General features: G+C 42.3%; 2 protein-coding genes across 5 annotated transcripts in view; one reads left to right on the forward strand and one right to left on the reverse strand.

Annotated features, from left to right (window-relative positions):
* Positions 1-734: 734 nt before the first annotated feature.
* On the reverse strand, positions 735-20,433 carry LOC311253272 (N-chimaerin). Its single transcript, XM_084347116.1, has 15 exons — positions 20,350-20,433; positions 19,921-20,022; positions 17,593-17,631; positions 17,439-17,494; positions 13,821-13,852; positions 13,580-13,693; positions 11,960-12,086; positions 11,633-11,794; positions 7,285-7,362; positions 6,579-6,663; positions 5,556-5,729; positions 4,573-4,650; positions 4,303-4,440; positions 3,914-4,019; positions 735-3,777 (listed from the first exon to the last, which is right to left on the reverse strand). The coding sequence occupies exons 2-15, from the start codon at positions 19,937-19,939 to the stop codon at positions 3,606-3,608; spliced, it is 1,380 nt and encodes a 459-aa protein (XP_084203242.1). The 5' UTR covers positions 19,940-20,022; positions 20,350-20,433; the 3' UTR covers positions 735-3,605.
* The window catches only part of LOC311253271 (FERM, ARHGEF and pleckstrin domain-containing protein 1-like), a 60,029-nt gene continuing 59,896 nt past the window's right edge, over positions 20,403-20,535 (forward strand). For all 4 annotated transcript variants that reach the window (XM_084347111.1, XM_084347115.1, XM_084347113.1 and 1 more), the window contains exon 1: positions 20,403-20,488. The gene's annotated coding sequence lies outside the window, so the exon portion shown is untranslated. The remainder of the gene's footprint in view (positions 20,489-20,535) is intronic.

Below are 20,535 nucleotides of genomic sequence, written 5' to 3' on the forward strand. Positions count from 1 at the left end.
GGCAGACATCACGTGACGTTGACCTTGTTGACAATAACACCAAGATTAAAAAATGTTTTAAAAAGTTTAAACACTGACTAAAATCTGATGATGACACCGTCAAAAACCAACAGTTTCTTTCAAATATTCATCACATTGACCTTATTCTGAGAGATGAGATGTTAATTACTTGGTAGGATCGAGTTTTATGTGCAAAACACTGCCTCATTACATGCTCATTACATATTAAACATGTTGAACTACTCCAGAATAAATTCTCCCTGTTAACCTTAGTGTTTGCTTTCTCACTTTACTTTTATATTTCTGTTTTCTTGGGAAACATTAGTAAAAACACTTTGTTTTATTTCATTATGGCTCTAACAATGACACAAAGTGAGGGAATGTAATTAAGTACATTTGCTCAAGTACTGTACTTGTGAGGTACTTGTTCTTTACTTGAGTATTCTCACTTTCTGATTAATCTGCAAAGTAAATAGTAACTTAAGTTATAACATAAATGTGTAATAAATGGAGTAAAAAGTGCAGTATTTACCTCCAAAATGTAGCTATATAAAAATCATACTTTTCTACAGTACTTGAGTAAATGTACTCAGTTACATTCCATTACTGCATATTGCTATCTTCATATCTGTTAAAACAAGTGAAATATTCAGCCACTGTAAACAGTCGAGAGCTGGGTCAAGTGTTTTCTCTCATGTAACTGGATATGAAACAAAATGCAGACATACACCAACTGAGAGCCATATTTAATAATTTAATTCCACCATGCATAAACCATATAGAAAATACTTTACAGCAATGACAATAATAAAAAAAATGACATTTCATGATTGCCAAAAAAAAAAGCAAGTGTCACAGATCACTGAAGGCTCACAAGTCGTCATCGGGTTAGTCAGATGGTAGTTAGTAAACGGTTAGATCGACAGGAAGAGGGATTAAAGTCAACAAAACTGTTTAAGTAAAGAACACATGAAAAAAAATGTTAGAAAAATGCTGATGTTACTTTTATGATACATCCATTTTGACTTACACCCAACCCAGCGTGGGCACGATTGAATTTTTACAACCCTAACTCTGTCTCTGCTCGGCCCAACACCGGGGTCGTCACCTCTTTGCAAAATGAAGCGCACTAAAGATAATTAGTGACCCCCGACAGAAATGGGGGTAGAAAGGAATAAAAAGGTTTTTTTTTAGTGTGTTAGTTGAGGTGCATGCAGAAGGCATCCACCCTTTTCAAATGGCACTAGTTAAAAAAAAGATCATGGCAAATACACTCCTTCATATTACAGGTGTTTGGCAACATCGTGCAACAATTAATACTGCTTTCATCACATCAGAGCACGATCAAAACATCTTCTATGCAATGTTTGTCCAACGGCCGATCCTCACGTATCTGAAAGAAACACCTGTGTGGTTACAATATTTAGTAAAATCTAATTTCTTCAGGGTTTCACTGTCCGTAGAAGGCGAAAAGAGGAAAAAAAGAGTCAACAAAATGTGAAATAAAAATAAACAAAACTGGCCTTGATTAATTCTCACAATTTCACAGTTGGATGATGTAGCGGCAGCCGGATATGTTTAAGCTAACAGAACTGACATGACAGTGGACGTATCATCATCAGTGGAGTCGCAAGACGGCCTCACGCGGCCATATTCAACAGGGCGGCCATTTTCCTCTGACGTCACGCTCAAGGTGGGAAGTCAAATGTTGTATTGCTGTGTACCACGCCGCAAGTCCAATAAACGTAGAAAGTCTGAAGTGTTTTCATTTCACTGTTGATCAGCAACTAAAAATCCGAAGGGAAATCGAGCTATATTTCAAGGTAAAACAACATATTTGATAACCTGTTAGCTTCTGCTAGACAACAGCTAATGTTAGCATTCAACCGCTTCCTTGCTAAAGTTACTAATTTGTTACTAACTGTAATGCTAGCTCGGAAGTGGTTGAATGCTAACGTTATCAATTATGTTGTTTTACCCTGAAATATGGCACAATTTCCCTCCAGATGTTCACCTTTTCAGTTGCTGATCAATCAGGAAGTGGTGACAAGAAAACAATCCTACATTTATATGACTTGCAACCTGGAACACAGCAGCATAACATTATCCCACCCTGAGTGTGACATCACAGGAAAATGGCCGCCATCCAGAGAGGGAAGCACCAACACCACTTTTATTGCAAACACTATTACAGAGTAATTAACATTATGAGTTTGAGTTTATTGAGCTTCTTTGCCTTCATTTTCGAGAAGGGACAGGATGATATTAAAATTTCTAAGTGTTGGTGTCTGAATTATCCCCCCTGGGCTGATAAATTTGACAGGCCTTGAAATTATTAGTGTTGAAAAGCATTGGGGCACGCCATTAGGAATTTCAATTAGTATTTTGAGCACAAAAACTGCTTGTTTACGCTGCTTAATTACAATACTGCTCTATACAAACGGCAAACCAAAGCAAAGCAAAATAGAAAAACGGTTTCACATATGTTAAGTTTCAAGTCACTTAAGATGCGTTCCTCTCTTCCGCACCTGCCCCTGGGGTGAAATACTTTTATATTTTCAGCTAAAATGTTCCCTTTAAATGAAATCTGTCATTGTTCTACCCTTAAGAGGCAAAACAGGCAGGTGGAGAAGTGAGAAAAAAATGTTTAACCATTTAATTTACAGCTCCGCCTATTCTGTTATTTGATGTAACAAACCTAGAAAAACATTTCTTAAACAAAAGCTCATGATACCACATGAAAAATGCTTTTTTTTCTATGTTAGCCATTAAAAAACTACTTAGTTGTTAGTGTAACTGACTGCAGAGGGAGCTGTAAAGTAATGAGGTTCAACAGAGGAATGAAAACACAATAGGTCCAAGTCACTTAAGTTCCATTCAGAGGAATGAGTGTGTGTGTTACAGGGTGAGGGAGTCACTTTCATTCATTCATTCATCCAGCTGTCTACTGTCGTGACGTCAGTGCTGCTTCTTCTTCTCTCGAGGAGGATTAAAGGAATACCTTGACGCTTCAGAATTTAAATGAAAACATTGATTAGAAAGCAGCATTATTGTATTTTTTCACTGAAACCTTGGTGACCACTCGCTCGTTAGCGTGTGGCTCGCAGTCTCATTCGGTTTCTGTGGTAAATGCTAACAACGCTAAACCAAGTCGCTAATTTTTCCCTCCGACGGTGAGACCTGAAATAAGTCCGGTCAAGAACAATAAAAGCTGTCAAGGCATCCATTTAAGAAAGAGAAGATGTTAACATACAGATGGATCACACAGTGTTTCCTCTACACAGACAAACTAGTGTTGTTGTACTTGCTCTTGTATAATTATACTTTTTGTATCTTCTGTGGAAGCTTCGTTTTGCTAATCTCTCTTACACTTAAAATGTAGGGAAACACTGCATCCTTCCATCTAGTTGTGTGTTTTTTTTATTTATTAGTTCCTTCATTGTTCCTTCAACTCCTCACATGAACAGGTAGTTTACTTCTTGGCTGCATCCTTCTTCATCTTCTTGTCCTTTTCACGCGAGGACAAAGCACATAAGCACCTTCCCAACCTCTCTGTCCTTCCTTGACTCAGTGGATGAATCACTCCTCCTCCCTTCCTCCTCCTCTCAGAACAACACGTCTTCATGTGTAATGAGCGTTTCCACCACGAGTCTCTGGTATCGGATGTCGTTGAGCGCCGTCATGGCGTCCAGCTCGGGGGCCCTCATCAGTGTCGGGCCGAAGACGATGCCAAGGTTCTCGCTGGACATGAGGTTGTCCTTCTCGTACTGGGTCACTCTGGATGGAGAGAGGACGGAAAGTAAACATGAGCAAGAAACACAGACAGAAACACTGTCCTAAGTTAGAAATTTCTAGATAGTGATTGAATTTTCATCTTTGAGTGCGAGTGTAACCACGACTTGTGCGTTCAGACCTCTTGAGGTGAGCCATGAGGTATCGCAGCGTCTCGCAGTGAGCTGGCGGCAGCAGCTTCAAGGCCTCGTGGAGAGACTCCAGACGTTTTTCTGCGTCTGTGATCTCTGCAACACACATTAATGAACACCGATTAAATGAGAAATAACAGCAGATCTAAACACAGGCCATCCCATGCCCAAGAAACACTTTGGTATTGGATCAATTACCATACAATAGGATTCAAAGAGAAAGACAAGACAAAACACATTTCAGCCACAGCTTTTCATCATTTGTAGCATATGCAGGACACATTGTCAAGTCTCTTCAAAGCTCCTCTTGGCTTCTAAACTGTTCCTCCATTCATTCTTGCATCTTACATAACAAGGTACAGAAAGCGTGGAGACCTACTTGCAGCTTCTATGAAGCGTGGGTGGGCGTCATATGTGATGAGAGGAATAGGCAGCTCTCTGAAGTAGAGTTTGAGGGCTCCGCTGATGATGTTGATGTCCTCGTAAGCATTTGAGGAGATATCGGCTTTCTCTCCGTCTGTGGAGGGAATCAAGGACACACAGAACAATCAAACAGTGAGTGAGAGGAAGATACAGTCATTGTTTTAGTGTAACTTTATTGATATTTCACTGATCAGAAAAGGGAAAGTCTTGTATAAGAAACACTCACCTCTGTCGAAGGCCAGCTTGACATCTTCAATCAGCTCACTGAAGCCTGATATTCTGTACAAACCCTCTGACTGAAGACCTGAAACAATTAAACAAGAATTTCAGTTAAAAACAATTGCAAAGTGCAAAGATATATACTGAAGTTAGCATGCTAACTGGCTGGCCCTGACCTGTCCAGGTCTAAAGCTCCGTGCTAGTGGTGCAAACACCAACACTCAACACCCAGTCCAGGCTGCTAACTGCACGGCTAACTCAGCTAACTAGCATCAGCGGTTAATCAAGCGATAGGCTGCCTCCTATTTGTTTTGAATTCAACAGTGGTAAATTATTTTATATTGCACCTTTAAAAGGTGCTATATGTTAGAATTAGCCACCCGTCATACTCAATACATATGGAAGGAGTACAGCTGCTAACTGTAGCTGCCGTTAGCGTATTAGCTCAGTTAGCCGTGCCGTTAATGTTCTGACTGGGAGCTCGGGAACCAGGGGAGTGTTAGTTTTTACACCAAAAGCACAGGAGCTATTGAAATGAAATGCAAAAATAGGTGTTTAACACACACAAACAGAGAGAGGGGGAGGCAGTGAACGACAACAGAGACAGAGAGAGGGATGTAGGATGGATTGCTCTCCTGCTCCTGTCAAGTTCAATCACTTCAGGTCAGGCGTCTTTATTGATTAAATGTATTATTTTCACTCCGGTCTTGAATCGTAGTCAATGAAATCCTGTCAATGGCGGCTCTCCTGAGACAACTCACATCCCATGGGGAAAACACTGAAGCACTCCCACTTCTACATGTGGGATTTATTCTGCTGGTGTTCAATTGAGAGGACGGACTGACACATACACATCTTGCATACAAATGCCCGCCTCGTGGGTGTTCTCAAAAAAACTGAACACAAAAAATGCTTTTTTTATCAACATTATGCAATCTCTGACTCACACACACAAATATACAGCACAGACTCTCGCTTTCTCTCGCTCACCTCTAGCCTCGAGTTCCTGTATGCACATGTCGACCACCATGGGCCTCTTGGTGTTGTGGGCTTTGACCAGCGTGGTGAGGTCGCAGCTGTACACCTTCTTGACGTGTCGCAGGTCCGGTTGGCAGTCATTGGGGACGACTTTGGAGCACTGCTTGTGGACGTTCAAGCCACAGTCTGACACAAAAAGACAGATTATTCAGTTAAGTTTGATCAGACTTTATTTTAGGGGTCCGTAACAGAGACAAAAAACTAATCCAAGGGTAACCGGTGAAGCTCTTCCGATGGCTGGTTAAAGCCTGTATGATCCTGTTCGTAGACTCATCTAAGCACTGTTTCCTATTAATTACCTCGACTGTAGCAGCCCGTTTCTAGATCTAATATGTCCTGCAACAGTTTTTCACTTCTCGTAATAGCATTTCAGATTTTTAACATCATTTTGCATTTTTGCTTCAGCAAAGCATCTTTCACTCCCGGCCAGTGACACTGACGATCAACTACAGCCTTCAGGTTTGTGTACGAATTTGAATTTGACGATAAATATCAGTGCGTCCTGAAAATGGCTCTCGTATATCTTCTGTTGTTGTATTTGCATAAATGTGACCTAATAGCTCCTTACACTGCTTTTAACATCCAACATCATCCATCAGTGTTATGTAATTTTGTCTAAAAAGATCTGATGGGTGAAACATAAAGACGAGATAGGATGGTAAAAGTTGCATTCAAACGTCGGCGCTGCAGAAGTACACAGTTCGTCACCCACACACAGTCATTATCACACTGACAGTGTGTTCTCTGGCACCAAATTGAATCTTTTAACATTTCAAATCCATGACACACCGCAGATGAGTCAACAGCAAAAGTGACTAACTTTAAGCCTGCTGTCCCAGATTCGAGTCACGGTTTTGAAAGAGAGGAGGCGCAACATGTCGAGCACAGCGGAGGAGGCAAGAAAAGGAGCAGGAATTGAATCTTTTTTTGGGATGTTTGCATAGATTACTGAAAAGCTGAAGGTGTGTGTTTTACCTGCACACTTGACTCCCTGAGCGATGAGACCCCACATGAAGTTGGCACAGTACTCGCACCAGTGTGGGCCTCTGAATGTGTGAACCTGGTTAGAGAGGCAGAAGCAGAGGAAAGATGAGACATGAAGTTAAATAGACAATAAATGAATAAAAAAAATACATAAATTAAGGGAAGCAAAAATAGCATACACTGAGAACAAAGTGGGAAATATTCATGTAGTCCAGACTGGACCAAGTCACATCTGAACAGCAGCAATAATCTTTATTATAGACGAACAGGCGCCGACAAAAGAATGATGGACACACAATAGAAGAGCTGAAAGGACATTTATAGAAAAATTACAGTTTTAATCTGCTCATTTATTGCATAAATTGGCTCTATATAATGAAATGCTAATAACCTCCATCACATCCAGCCGCTCTTTGTGTGTGAGTGTGTGTTCGTCCACGTTTCCCTTGAGCTCCGTACACTGTGGCTCTGACCTTTGTGCTCCTCACTAATGGCTCCTTGTAATATGGAAATCTGTGGATCTAAAGCGCTAAACAGAAGCTTAAAGCCTGAAATGTAAATGCACAAATGTGTGTTTCTGTGTGTGTGTGTCTGTGTGTAATGCTCTGCGCTCTCTGAGGTGAATTTGAATAAGACCCCATGAGCTGAATCAGCGTTTCTGGCATCATTCGCACACATATAAACAGGAGGGGCTCACCTTGAAGTTGTGGACCTTCTCGTACTTGGGCGCCAAGTCGCTCTCCCTCAGGGTGGCCCGCCGCACCAGCGATGTGAGCTGTGAAAGGGCAAAAGATCTGATTGGTTGCCAGAAGGTGGAAGCAGGGGAGGTGGGTTTGGAGGGGTTGAGGCGGCTTCCTCCCGAGCCCGTGCTGGGGTCCGAGGCGGGCAGGGAGGGAATCGAACTGGCGCTGACGTTTAAACTGAGAGCAGCGGTAAACAAAGAGCCCTTCTGACCCGTTTCCTTCTGGGCTCGCCTGCGTGATTGCTTTTTACCTCTCTTAACGACGTAAGACTCTCGGCTCGGCATTGTGGGACGTGTAGTAAATTGACTCCAATTGGAGGTTTAAATCAAACAAATAAAGGAAGTCAAAATTTGACTGAAACACTAAAAAAAAAAGAGCACAAAATAATTAAGGAAAACAACAACTACACTGTGATAATTTCAAAGCTTCATCCGACAACAACATCCCAAACCGAGGAGCCAACGCAGGACCAATCGTGCCGTCTTAGCACCACAAAGATCAGCCAATCACATCCGCTCTGCATCCTGATGCTGGCTGCATGCTGCAATTCCACTTCATAACAAAAAAACAAAGCCAGCCGGCCAATAAAAAAACGTCTTTGGTTAAAGAAACTTAAAATTAAAGGGGAGAAAAGTTCACTCAATATGCTTCGATAAATCTCCTCCGAAGCGGACTGATGCGGCAGAATGAGCGCTCCCGTCTCCCGGTCGCGTGTAGGTGAGCGCTCCAGCCCACATGGCTCAGCGTGTGTGTGTCTGTGTGTGTGTTAATCCGCTTTCCCTCCACACACACACACACACACACACACACACACTCGCCAGCGGAGGAGGGAGGTGATGGAGGCGGAGAGAGAACGAGAGAGAAAGAAGAGGAGGAGGAGGAGGAGAGAGGGGGGGAGGCTGAGCTACGGTTGCAGTAACGGATGAATTTAACAGGTCACATTGAGAGGCGAACGAGCCAATGGGAAGGCGGCGATTCTTGTTGTTCGTCACCAAATCTGCCACCTCGATTGTCCCAGGAGAGAAGGGGAAAGAGAGGGAGCGAGAGAATGAGAAAACAAGCTGTTATTTCATTCAGTCGTTCACACTTTCTGTTCGTCTTTGTTCCCCTTCTTCTCTCATTTTATCTGCAATTTTTTTGTTTTGTGTGTTTTCTGCTTGATATTTTAATCAGAATATACACAATCCTTTCCCTTAGATGGCTCGTAACAAAAGCCCTGCTCATCCATCATCTTAAATCAAAGAAGCAACCTTATATAAGAGCAGTTTAAGGCTACATTTGCACTCAAGAAGAGCACTTTTCAGAGGTTTCTGGTTAAGTGCCGCCTCTGGTGAGAGGATCTTTGGACTTATTTGACATTTTTGGCCCGTCAACAAACAAGCAGCTGGACCGCATTCAATCCCGTTACACTGTTGGAGATTACGTGTTTGGATCTTTCGTTAGATATTTAACATTATAATACGACAAATCTCATTTTGGCAAATAAATTAATAACATTTTTTCATAAAACAAATCAGAATTCAGCTGAATTTTAACACAGTATATATATTCAGATCACTAATCCTCAGATAATATATACAACACAGGGAATATGTATGACTTTCCATGGATATTTAATGACTGTTCTCGTTGCATGGAGATGGCGGAGTGGAGGGTGTTGAACAAAAGAGCGCCTAGATTGTAGACAGAGATAAAGAAAGAGGAGAAAAAGCTGATTATACCCAGCAAGCTCATATACTGATGGCGCTATCATCGTCTGCTTCTGTATTTTTTTGTCAGATTGAAGAACTGCAACTATTAAATTAATCACCAACTACTTTGATAACATTTTAATAGATTTGAGCTTCCTAAATGTGAATATGTTCTGCTTTCGTTTCTCCTCTATGACAGTAAACTTAATTGGGGTTGTCAAGAAAATAGATTAATCGTCAACAGAAACAATAATTCGGCTCAAAGCTTGCCTTCCCCTTTTAACCACAACACTTCCTGTCACCGTCTGGTGAACTCACTCCCAAAACAAGGCCTTAAAAATTAAAATTTAAAAACTCATCACCAGAACCACGTCTTTATCGCCCCCACGGGGACCGTAAAACTGTATTTAACCTGCTAATAAAAGGCGATGAACGTATGAAATATGCATTTCTGGTGCGTTCGTCTTCCCTACAGAGAGCCACCTCTGGTCTCAATGTCACAGCCGTACTGCTTTGTCTGCAAATCCAGCCAATTATGAAAAGCACACACGTACACGGGACCACCCCCATCACACACACACACACACACACACACACACACACACACACACACACACACACACACACACACACACACACACACACACACACACACACACACACACACACACACACACACGGACAGTGATGTATGAGGTGCAGTGGTGGTCATGCACTGCAGGTCATACAAGGCCTCAGGAGGCTCGGTCCTGGTGTAGCAGATAAACGCATTGCACACATTGTTATGAGCCTGTTGTTGTGTGTTGTAACTGCATCCAGTGCATTGGATTACACGTGTGTGTGTGTGTGTGTGTGTGTGTGTTTGTATACACAAGTCTGAGTGTTTTACAGCAGCTGCATGAATGAATCTGCATCCCCAGCATCATTCTGGTGCATCCACCTGCACATAAAACCAGCTGCAGGACTGAAATCTTGTTGCCCGGTGATCAGCATCCGGTTAGCGCCTGCGTCATACAGACACCTCGCATCTCCACAACACTGTTTTCACACTCTGAGAATAAGTTTCTAAAACAGGCTAAACACCCAACGAACCAATCGTCTCGCAGCTAAACGAAAGCTAACGAGCCAACAACAAAGTCGGTTCCTGAATATTAAGTAGGCAGCTTCTGGGAGATAGCAGGTTTCTGCAGGCAGGCTGCTGTTATGTAATTTTACTGCAGAGCCCTTGGCTGGAGGCCATCTCTCCTCTGCATCCATCCTCCTCCTCCTTCTTCTCCTTCTTTCACCGTGTTCCTCAACTCTCATCCTTCCATCTTAGTGCTGTACATACAGCAACTTTCCTCACCTTTACCCTGGTTTCAACTCTCTGCAGCATTTCCTTGCATTTCTGTTGCATAATCCACGCTTTACACGCCAGAATTTATAGAAGGTAGAGCTGCGTACCGCCACCGAATCAATTCGACTGTGACTCACAAGGTCCTGATTACATTCGACTCAAGAACAAAACCTGCCCGCTTGCCAGATTTTAAACAAGCTTTAGACATTGAATAGACCATGAAGTCCCTGTCTCTGTGCTGTGTGAAACTCCCACACAGACAGACAGCAGAGGACAGAAGCAGTGCGTCCTTAAATGACACCGAAACACGCCGGAGAACAGGTTTGACGGCTGACAGTCATCGACAACTGAGCCCTGACCATCGTAACATCGTGATTTAAAAGACGGCACTTCTTAAATTGAACTGAAAGAAGACAGAAGACAAATTACCTGTATGTATATCAAAAAGATCGATTTTGTAAATTTACCTTGTACCTTTATATTAAAAAGTTCAATCTTGTGTATTTTATGACTTGATATAGGATCTCATTCAAGTAAAAATCGATTTGAACTGGAGATTTGACCTTTTAAACAGAAACCGTCACAGATCCATCACTTTTTATACTTTTTTTAACCACCTTCAGGAGATATTATGAAGACACTGATTGTTCCAAGAGATTTCTGCACACTGCCCACCTCATGAATCCACTCATCCTTCAAAGTGCAGATGACTGATTCCTTCCTCTGCAGGACTGAAACACAAATTTATAACACTTCCCACTTATGTCTTCTGGATTAACTTCTTCATCTCTCGTTCCTTCTCTGGAGCAATCCATCCCAAAAAACCAGACCTCATCTCGGTCTTCATACACATTTTCCATTGTACTTCTAATCTCACTTTCGAGATATGACCGACTAGTTATTCACTGTTTTATAGTCTGCTACAACATGCAAAGGGAATTAGCAAAAACAACCAGACAAAGAGTTGATAAATGATTCAATTTGTCTCAGAATGGTTACATTTAGGAGCTGAAGGGAATATTACTTGGTGCGTAGCCAACAGTCTGTGCCAACACTGCTCCATTTCTTATTCAAACCAACCCCCCAAAACCCCCTCAGCCTCCAGGTCGGTTTGCCAAAAACATATGCTAATTGGAGGAAGCTTCTGGCCTGAGTTCCTACACAGATTCAATTTTAAAAATCCAGATTTCCTGCATAGAGTGATGAGTTTTGAAGATATTGATTCGCAACTTGTAGTCAATGTGCCGACATTCACTCTTGTGTGTTCATCCTCACCCTTTCCTCAGCGTTCTGGTCGTCTTTGGCCGGAGCGGGTCCGTCCGGAGCCTCTGGGCTGAGCGGTAGGAGTTTTTTAAGGGTGGGCTCCTGGTTGAGGGTGGTGTAGCCCACGTGTTCATAGATGGGGTTTATTGTCATCTTAGCGATGTACTCCGCTGCCTGACAGAGAAGAAGGTTACTGTTAATGTGACAGGCTCGATTACGACAACTGCGATGTTTCCCACTGTCCCTGAACTCAATTTTGAAGTGATATTCTTCATTTTAAAGCATTTTGTCCAATGTACACTAGAGTACAGTTAAGGGAAAACTGAAGGACACACACACCTTTGTCTCGATGTAGAGTGTGATGAGGCCGTCTGTGACCAGGTCGTGGATGGACTCGAACCTCTTCTCTCCGACGAAATGCTTCCCGTCATGGTAGAGACGGAAGTTTCTCGTCTGGTTCCCAAACCTAGAGGGAATAAAGGACGACAATGTAGCTTTAGGATTGATTGGCAAGTCAAAACTTTGGGATTCTGACGATCTATCAATTATTACAGCTGCAGCAGGTGGCAGGTTTCCTACCACAGACGGAGGAGACAACATTTAGCAGCATCTGGGTTGGACCGTTAATGCTTAAAACCTCAGTTAGACTTACTTTTGATATAAAACCTGATCAAAATGATGCTTTTTGCTTAGCAGTTAAAATGAAACATTTCTCAAACTTTCAAGACTTTGCATGACCCCTGGTTAAAGAGAATAAAGGAAACTTAAAAAGCAAAATCTCAAACGAACCTCATCCCTTCACTGAGATAACACGGAGTCAAAAAATGGCACAAACTCTGAGTGACAGAGCTGTGACAGACAGACCCTGAACTGGGCCAACACATTATCTGCTCCTCGGTGGATCGCACTGAAAACCACCGCGAGATAAAGCAGCACCGCTACATCATTAACCCAAAATCCAACCTTTCCTTTTCTGCAAACCCAGAGCGGGACTCTAGTTTATGAAGGGGGTATTTATGGAAGGTAATTATAACCACGGGGACGGAAACTTGGGCAGGTGGAAGAGTGACGCGACTATGAATAGAGCCAACTGACCCAAAACCTAATTCGAATGATGCCGGGCACCCATTTAGAAGTGAGGCACCTACTCTGAGAAAATGATAGGTCATATTCAACTAAAACTGACTGAAAAAGCTAACCAGGCTGAGGCAAAGTGCGCAGGCTGGGTGGAGCCGAGGATAAACAAGCTACCTAATTCAGCTCCAGCAAACTATCACGCCTCCTAATAAGAGAAAAGCTCTGTAGGAGACGACGTGTGGAGCCATGTGAGTTTGGAGATGAGCCCCGTCAAGCAGCTTATAGCTCAACTGCTGCCTCTAAACCCTCGCACCCCACAGCGCCTGAGGCGTGAACACACGATCAGACCGGCTCAGCGTTAACACGGCTTCTCTTTTTCTTGCCTTGTCACACAAATCCACGCAGGTATAGACAAAGGTGCTGCTGGAGGTCAAACAACTATAAGGTCTCAGGGGATTCACAAGAAGTGGAGACGAAGAACTCGTGAGGGAAAGGCTAAATATCATTTCCTTGGTGGACCCAGAGATATTTAAAATACGTTCCCACACCTTAAACATCAACAAATTCAAGGATTTTCCAGGCCCAATTCTCGCAAATTTGAGGACCCAAGACGGCAAAGTTTGAGACAGAGATCAGGGTTAATTACTTAACTATTTTATCAGGGTGTCTACATGTATCAGACACTTAAATCTGATGCTTTTAAGATGTTTTCAAGATAAGTTTTAACCAAATTTTGAGCAGTTTTACGTTGGAACTATTTTCCTTACGTATCACAGCACAGAGGGAAGCGTGCATCTACTCATGAGACGCTAGCTCACTAAGTTTTTTGTTCTTGACTGCCTGCATGTCCCCTAAATTATATAAATACAGACAGAAACGTACCTTAGAGCAAGTGTGTATGTGCCCGGCTGCCTCTGACTCTCTCTGATGAGGTAGCTGCCTTCGGCCTGACTAAGTAACTGGTCGGCCTCTTCTCTGGAGATCATCCCGTGGTACCTGGACGTAAGAAAGCAGAAGCAGGTCACACAAGTAAAATTAGAAACCAGCTTCCACAACACCACATCAAAACGGACTGAGGAAATGTGCCTCGTATAAATAATTGAAAGACAGAAGGCCGACTTACTCTCTTCCGTAGTATTTAGGTCGGTTGTCCACCTGCAGGGGAAAAAGACAAATATGGAGTCTGTAAATCACTCAAAAGGTACAGATGGGATTTCCACACACACTAAAATATTGATGACCAACTTTTGATGCAGAGCAGTAAAATAACTCCTCACAAAAACAACAACAACAATGCAGTGTACGAAAAGCCACCTGCTCCAAAACGAAACAGACCGCGGGCCCAGACTTTTACGAGTGTGCGTTTGTGAGCGCGTGGGTGAAAGGGAATATTGCACGAGTCAGATAAAAAGCTCCTGTTGTTCTCAACAATACTGCTGTCGAGCCAATAAATCGACAGACGCCCAGCAAACGGGGCTGAATGTTAATGTGAATCCTGTGTTATTCGTGTTTGTATGAAAGACAGGAAGAGAGGAGAGTGAAGGACATGTACGCTCAGACTGAAAAACTTGTGTGCAGCTCCTGTACCTCTATATCTAAGTCAAAAGTTGCCTTCCATTATCAGCCATCCACGTGCATTTCTGGACACCGACCAAAACTGCTCTGAGGCCCGTCGGCGAGCCACGCATGGAGCGGACACACTAATACCCGTCACTAATGCTCAGCAGACATCCCTGACTGCACATTACAGAGAGCTGCCGAGCTGCAGGGAGCGAGCTGTTTGGAAGAAAAACAGGTCTCTTCCACATAAACAGTCTATTTTGTACGAAATGATGAAATAACTCGGTACACAGTGAAACGACTGGAACAATCATGTAAAGAGTTGAACATCCTGCGTCAGGCTACCTGTAGCAGACAGTGTGTTTGTGCTGCAGCTTGTGTTTTAATAAAGCATGAATTAAGAGCTCCGTAGAGAGCTTTCCACTTAACAGCTCATCAGTTTAAATAGATTTATGATATTAACCGGTAAGCGGGAGGCAAATGTCAGCCCACGACAGAGAAAATGAAGCTGTTATAACTCAGGATCTTAGACTGGAAAGAACTAAGATTCACAAACTTATTGAACATGCGGGAAATGAGATGTTTTGCATGAAGCTTTGCCCCAAAACATTTTCAATTCAGCCAAAAGAAAAGGAAAAAGAAAAGATTGAGAATGTCTGTACAATCTGCCAGAGCCGAAGTTGACGTCTTCCAGTTCCTCATTTTGTTCCACCAACAGTCCAAAGCCCAAATATATTTAATTTACAAGAATATAAAACAGAGGAAATAAGCAAAAAATCACATACTTTTAATAATCTGGAGGAAGTGGGTGTGCCGTTTGGCATTTTTGCTTGATGGGCAACGTAACAAGTCGATAAACTGAGTATTCAATAACACCACTTGGACGAAGGTGGAAACTCTCTCTTGCCAGATTATGTCTCGATGCAGGAAAGTTGTGTACTGTGTGTGAAAGCACCACAGCATCTGAGTTTAGACGATAAAAATGAGTGCTGTCAAATATTGAGAATCAATATTTTTGACGACACTAATGACCAGGTTGTCCATACATAGTGAAACGTAACCGATATAGACACGTGCTTCGTGTTTATGTTCTAAGCTAGGCTACTTCTTGAGCTGTGGTTAGGATGGCTGACCATGGAGGTAATGGAAGTAAATGGATCTGTTTATTTTAAGTAAGGGTCATTAAAGATGCAGGCTCCTACCCCTTCCTTCTGCTGTTTGTAAGCAGGCGTATTGCTTTGCTCCAAACAGCTTTCACTCTTAATAATGATGTAACTCAAGGTCTCCCAGCCACCAGCTAAAGGACAGTCTCCGCTCATTAAAGTCACCCTGACATGCCACAAATTATAAAACACCAGCCGTAGATAAGTGCTTATTGGTGCATCATTAAATCACATATGGCTGAACTCCCAGTAGACAACATTGGGCTGTTGGCAGCAGGTGGGGGGGGCTCCTCCGACCCCGTCTGTCTGCTGATTCTAACTGGGTCAGCACCAACTACCTGACCAGGCCAGGGCATCAGCGCCAACAGCTGTTCATTTAGAATCACGCACACATGCTAACATCCGTCCACCGGGCCCCGAGACGGCTGTCTTTTACAGATTAACACCAGACGCAGCCCCCATTTTTTTAATCCCACTTGGATTCCCCCAAACCTCGCCTTCCCCCCACAATCACACAAGCACATCTGGTGGCTGCATCCCCTGCGGGCAGAGGTGCTGGAGCGCGGCATTTAGTGGACATCAGCAGGAAAATCGACTTACCTGAATAACCTAAACTTATAAAGACGACTACATTCATGCTGCTTTGTTCAGAAATAAAAAAAAATCTCTCTTGTTCTTGTTGCACTCGTTTTTTCTGCTCAAACCTTCTGGAACAGGAAGTGATTGGCCCTCAAAAATAAAAGTACAAACACACTTGATATACTGTGTCGTCGTTCCTTCAACAGCACTAAAGGTACAGTGCAGATGCTGCCTTAACAGATGCGTTCCCTGAAGACAAAGCATTGTTGAACTACAGCAAAAACAATCAGCCCTGCTACAAGCTGAGTCAGCGAACACACACACGCACACACACACCAACAAAGACACACACTTGCTCAAGGCTCCATCTATACCATTATTGTTCCAGTTGGTTAACGCTCGCATTTACCTGCTGTTAAAACCAAGACACTGTGTGTGATGTTGGAGAATATACAGTGAAGGAAAGTACAGTCACTCAAGTGCTGTGCTTAAGTACAATTTTGAGGTATTAGTACTTTATTTGTGTATTTTCATTTACTGCCCCCTTTTACTTCAACTGCATTACATTTCAGAGGCAAATATTCAACATTGTCATCCACTACATTTGTAGTAGATTCAGGCCCTCATTGATTTATATGAAGATTATTTTCACAATTCATGGATTCAACTTCCCAGAGTCCAAAATGACAATGGAAAGCAGCAAATCCTCACATTTGAGAAGCTTGAAGCAGCAAATGTGACTCTTTTTAGCCAATAAGCCAATAATCAAAGTAGCTGTTGCAGCTCTCGACAATACTTAGGCGAAGACACAAGGTAATGAGATATCAGATCGACTGCTGACCTCCTTTGTGCGTTGGTGCTTTGGCTTTAACTCAAATGAAACATCTGTCAGAGGCTATACCCAGCTGACAACTGTGATGGCACATGGCACCTGAGCTCAAACGTCCTGTTTCACATTTCAGCTACATTTTCCTGTGTTAACCCAAATACATCACGGGACTGTTGCTGCTGTATATTAACAATGGACATTTTTAGGCTTCCTCATCTGTGAACTTTACAGAACCTTTATTCTGCAAATTAAAAATTTCCAGGTAAAGTGCTGATAAAAGCGTACAAAAAAGCGTTACAGCTACAGCAGCTAATTAACAATCAACACCCAAAGAACTTAATGATAAAACTTGCTAAAGAAGTCGACTGGAAGTAACTAAAACCATTAGATCTGTCATGTAGTTAGTCTCTTTCTGAAAATTAAGCTTTTCAAAATAGAACAATGCTGATTTTTCCGCCTGCTCACAACACCTCACGTCTACACAGCTGATTTATTTTTACTACTTCACAGCCACATCACGTTAATTAACGCTGGCTTTCTCAAGATTAACACGAGACATGACAGGCTAATTAAACACCGGCTGGCTGACAAGCAGGAAGTGTGTTCTCACCTCGCAGGTGCAGGTGAGTCTGCGTGGGTGAGGAGCCTCCTGCTGGAGCTGGTACACTGTGGAAGGAAAAGACAGAGCAAGACAAGACGAGGATGAGGATACGGGAATCTTAACTGCATAATGTTTTAAAAATGAAGATTTCAGCTTTACTTACAGTAAGACTTCCACACCGGTGGCCTGTATTCATCATGATCTGAGGACAAAGGAAGAACAACAGCTGCTAAGTTACTCAAACTTAATTTGCTCTGCAACAGTGCCCTCAAGTGGACAAACCTTGATATTGATCAGTGCTGATTTTAGCTGCCTGTTCTGCCTAAATTCAGATATGAAGCACAAGCAGGATGAGATCATTTCATTTCCTGTGTCCCTTTTAACAAATCAATGAAATAACACAGCGTATTTGAGAACGCAGGGGGAGCTTAACCGATGTCTAATAAAGAAGCTAGCACCTCCACTGAAAGCATGACATATGAAGTTAAGGCTTTCACCTCGTTTATTTTCTGTATTCTCTGCGCTATTACCTCATGATATCAGTCTGATAAATGATGTGTTTCTCCATAAAATAATCCTCACGGAATCTAAATGGTGACTTAATAAATAGATCAACTCTGTGAAGTGTAAAAATCTGTGAAAGATTCATTAATATCCATTTGCAGAAATGTAATGTAATGTAAATGAGCGTTCACTGTGATGTTTATCTTTCTTATACTCCGTCGCCCCCTGAGGCCTACCCCGTTTAAAATTAATCGCAGAGGATATCAGAGTTTCCTCTCTGCTTGTTCAGCTGTTGCGGACCACAAACAACACTGACATTAAAATTAGAGTAAGCATGACAACACTGTGAACAACAGAATAATCTGTAGCCTCGAGCGCTCAGCTGGAGTTTGGCTGAACTCTGCAGGAGCTGCCGAGCGTTTTTACTGGAAGTCATACACTGTGAAATCCTTTCCAAAGTCTGTGCTGTGTAAATGTATTCAGTGACTCACAGTGACTCAATTTCCCACTATCACGAAACAGACCACTTTCAATGATTGAAATAAAATGCATCTGAAGACTCTGCTGTCCTCCGGCCAGCATCTTGCAAATTCAGGCATATGCCTCCTTCCATCTTCTCCGCATGGCTAAAACTAACAGCCTGTTTCCTGCCTCTGTGTACTCTGAGTTCGCTCCACAAGCCTTATCTATTCAACACTTGTCGTCCCGGTATCCTGTCTTCAAAATAACTCCAAATCCTCCCCTGGGCAAGAAGTGTCTCACCCTCTTTCTCAAGGCAACACGCTCAGACGAAACCAGACATAACATACGGACCGCTGACAGCTCGCACTGTCTGCAACAGGAGGTGGAAAGAAATAAAACCAAGTGCTTTTTACTGAAGGACAGCAAGGACGATTGTGATGCTTTGGTGCTTTGGTTGAGTGTTTCTATTTTTGTGAGGCTTTATACCTCCACCCTGCTCTGTTTCTATGAGAAATATTGTTCTGCTTTTCCTCCACCACATTTTTTCTGGCAGCCTACCAAAAATAAAATGCAATAATTAACCAGCTAAACTGTGGGGGGTGGGGCTCCTAGTGAAGGCCAGCGACATCTAGCAGCAGTTACTCTTTATCACTTTTGGTTTACACTAACCAACTACAAAATATCAGTGGTGGAAGAAGTATTTAGATCCTTTACCTGAGTAAACGTAGAAATACAACAATATAAAAATACTCCCTGCATTCGAAATGTTACCCGAATAAAAGTAATTTGCCAGCAAACTGTACCTTAACTATCAAAAGTAAAAGTATTTATCATGTAGCAGAAAGAGCCCCGTCAGTGTTTGTACAGCTTTATATGATGTAATCAATTATTATTGCTGATGCATTACAGTGTAATTGGCACTTTAGAGGTCCACTACTACAATTAAAACTCAGAAATATTTACTTTTTCCATAATTGAATAAACAAGCTGTTTGAAGCTAGAAAGGTGGCAGGGTCCACCACATATAAACAAAGCAAAACAGTATGAAATTGTGTTGTCCTTTAAGGTATGTTCAGTTTATTCCAAAATATGTCAATGAATTTATTAAAATGTCTTCCCTAAAACTACATAGCGCACCTTTAATTTGGTAACAGGTTATGTTGACGCTGATTTACTGGCTTTACACGCTGTTGGATAGTTTAATCTATGTAAATACATCCTTTTTTGTAAACTAGACATGTGATTTGTACATAAAGCCTTAATCTTAAACTGTCAGATAAATGCAGTGGAGTAAAAAGTTCAACATAAGCCTCAAACTTAAAGTGTTTCTCCATGAGATTTCTAATGGCCTCTCCCAATTTTAGTAAAATATGTAAAGAAACATGACTGTAGTTGATTTATAACTGACCATATTGGTCAGTAGACTATGGACAACTGGACCAGCCAAAGCTAAGCAAAAAAAACACACACAAATACGGTCAGACAGAGGCGCAAAGCCCGGCATCTGAGGCGTGCTGCTGCTTACCAAACACATTTAGGGCCATCTTGATTCTGCGATATGATGAAGATGAACAATTAACCAGCAGATCCAAATTTTCCAGCTTTACGGACCCACTTAGTTCAAATCCTGAAAGAGAGCAGACAAAGAGGAGTGAGGTGGAAGTGTGAGCTGAGCATGAGCCGAGGTGGCTGAAGTGCAAAGAGCTGAGTAACGATAAACAATTAAAAATGATGAAGCTCAGGTTATAACAGAGCTAACGTTAGCGGATCCAGCGTTACTTTAGTTGGTGGGCTGAACAGACGACAAAAACGCAACCGGGTGGTGTTTTTTTTACACTGCAACGGAAAGAAAACATTTGTTCTGTCACACAACGAGAGCGCAAACACGACAGCTTACATTTTTAGGGAATTAAACACCGGTTTATTAATCTTACGGTTAGCTAATAATACTCACATCCACATCCATTCTACATTGTGGTCGCCATCTTGCTGGGTCACGTGAGCAGTCTCGCCCTCTCTCCAGGGTAACTATGGCAACGGACCCTGCTGATGCTACTCCGCGGACAGAAAGACGTCGTTGTCCTCGATTTAAAGTTAGTTTTCTCGCTAAATTATAGTTAAGTTGTGTTAATAATGCCCT

This window comes from Pagrus pagrus (assembly GCF_965226575.1).
Source record: "Pagrus pagrus genome assembly, chromosome: 24".
In the NCBI taxonomy this organism is placed as follows: Eukaryota; Metazoa; Chordata; class Actinopteri; order Spariformes; family Sparidae; genus Pagrus; species Pagrus pagrus.

Bases quoted from the DNA above. Each gene is read 5' to 3' on its own strand.
- LOC311253272 (XM_084347116.1), bottom strand. The intron at 12,087-13,579 runs GTACGTTTCTGT...TATTCCCTCTAG, and splicing joins ACATACACACTTGCTCTAAG to GTTTGGGAACCAGACGAGAA. The intron at 3,778-3,913 runs GTCTGAACGCAC...CTCTCCATCCAG, and splicing joins CTCATGGCTCACCTCAAGAG to AGTGACCCAGTACGAGAAGG.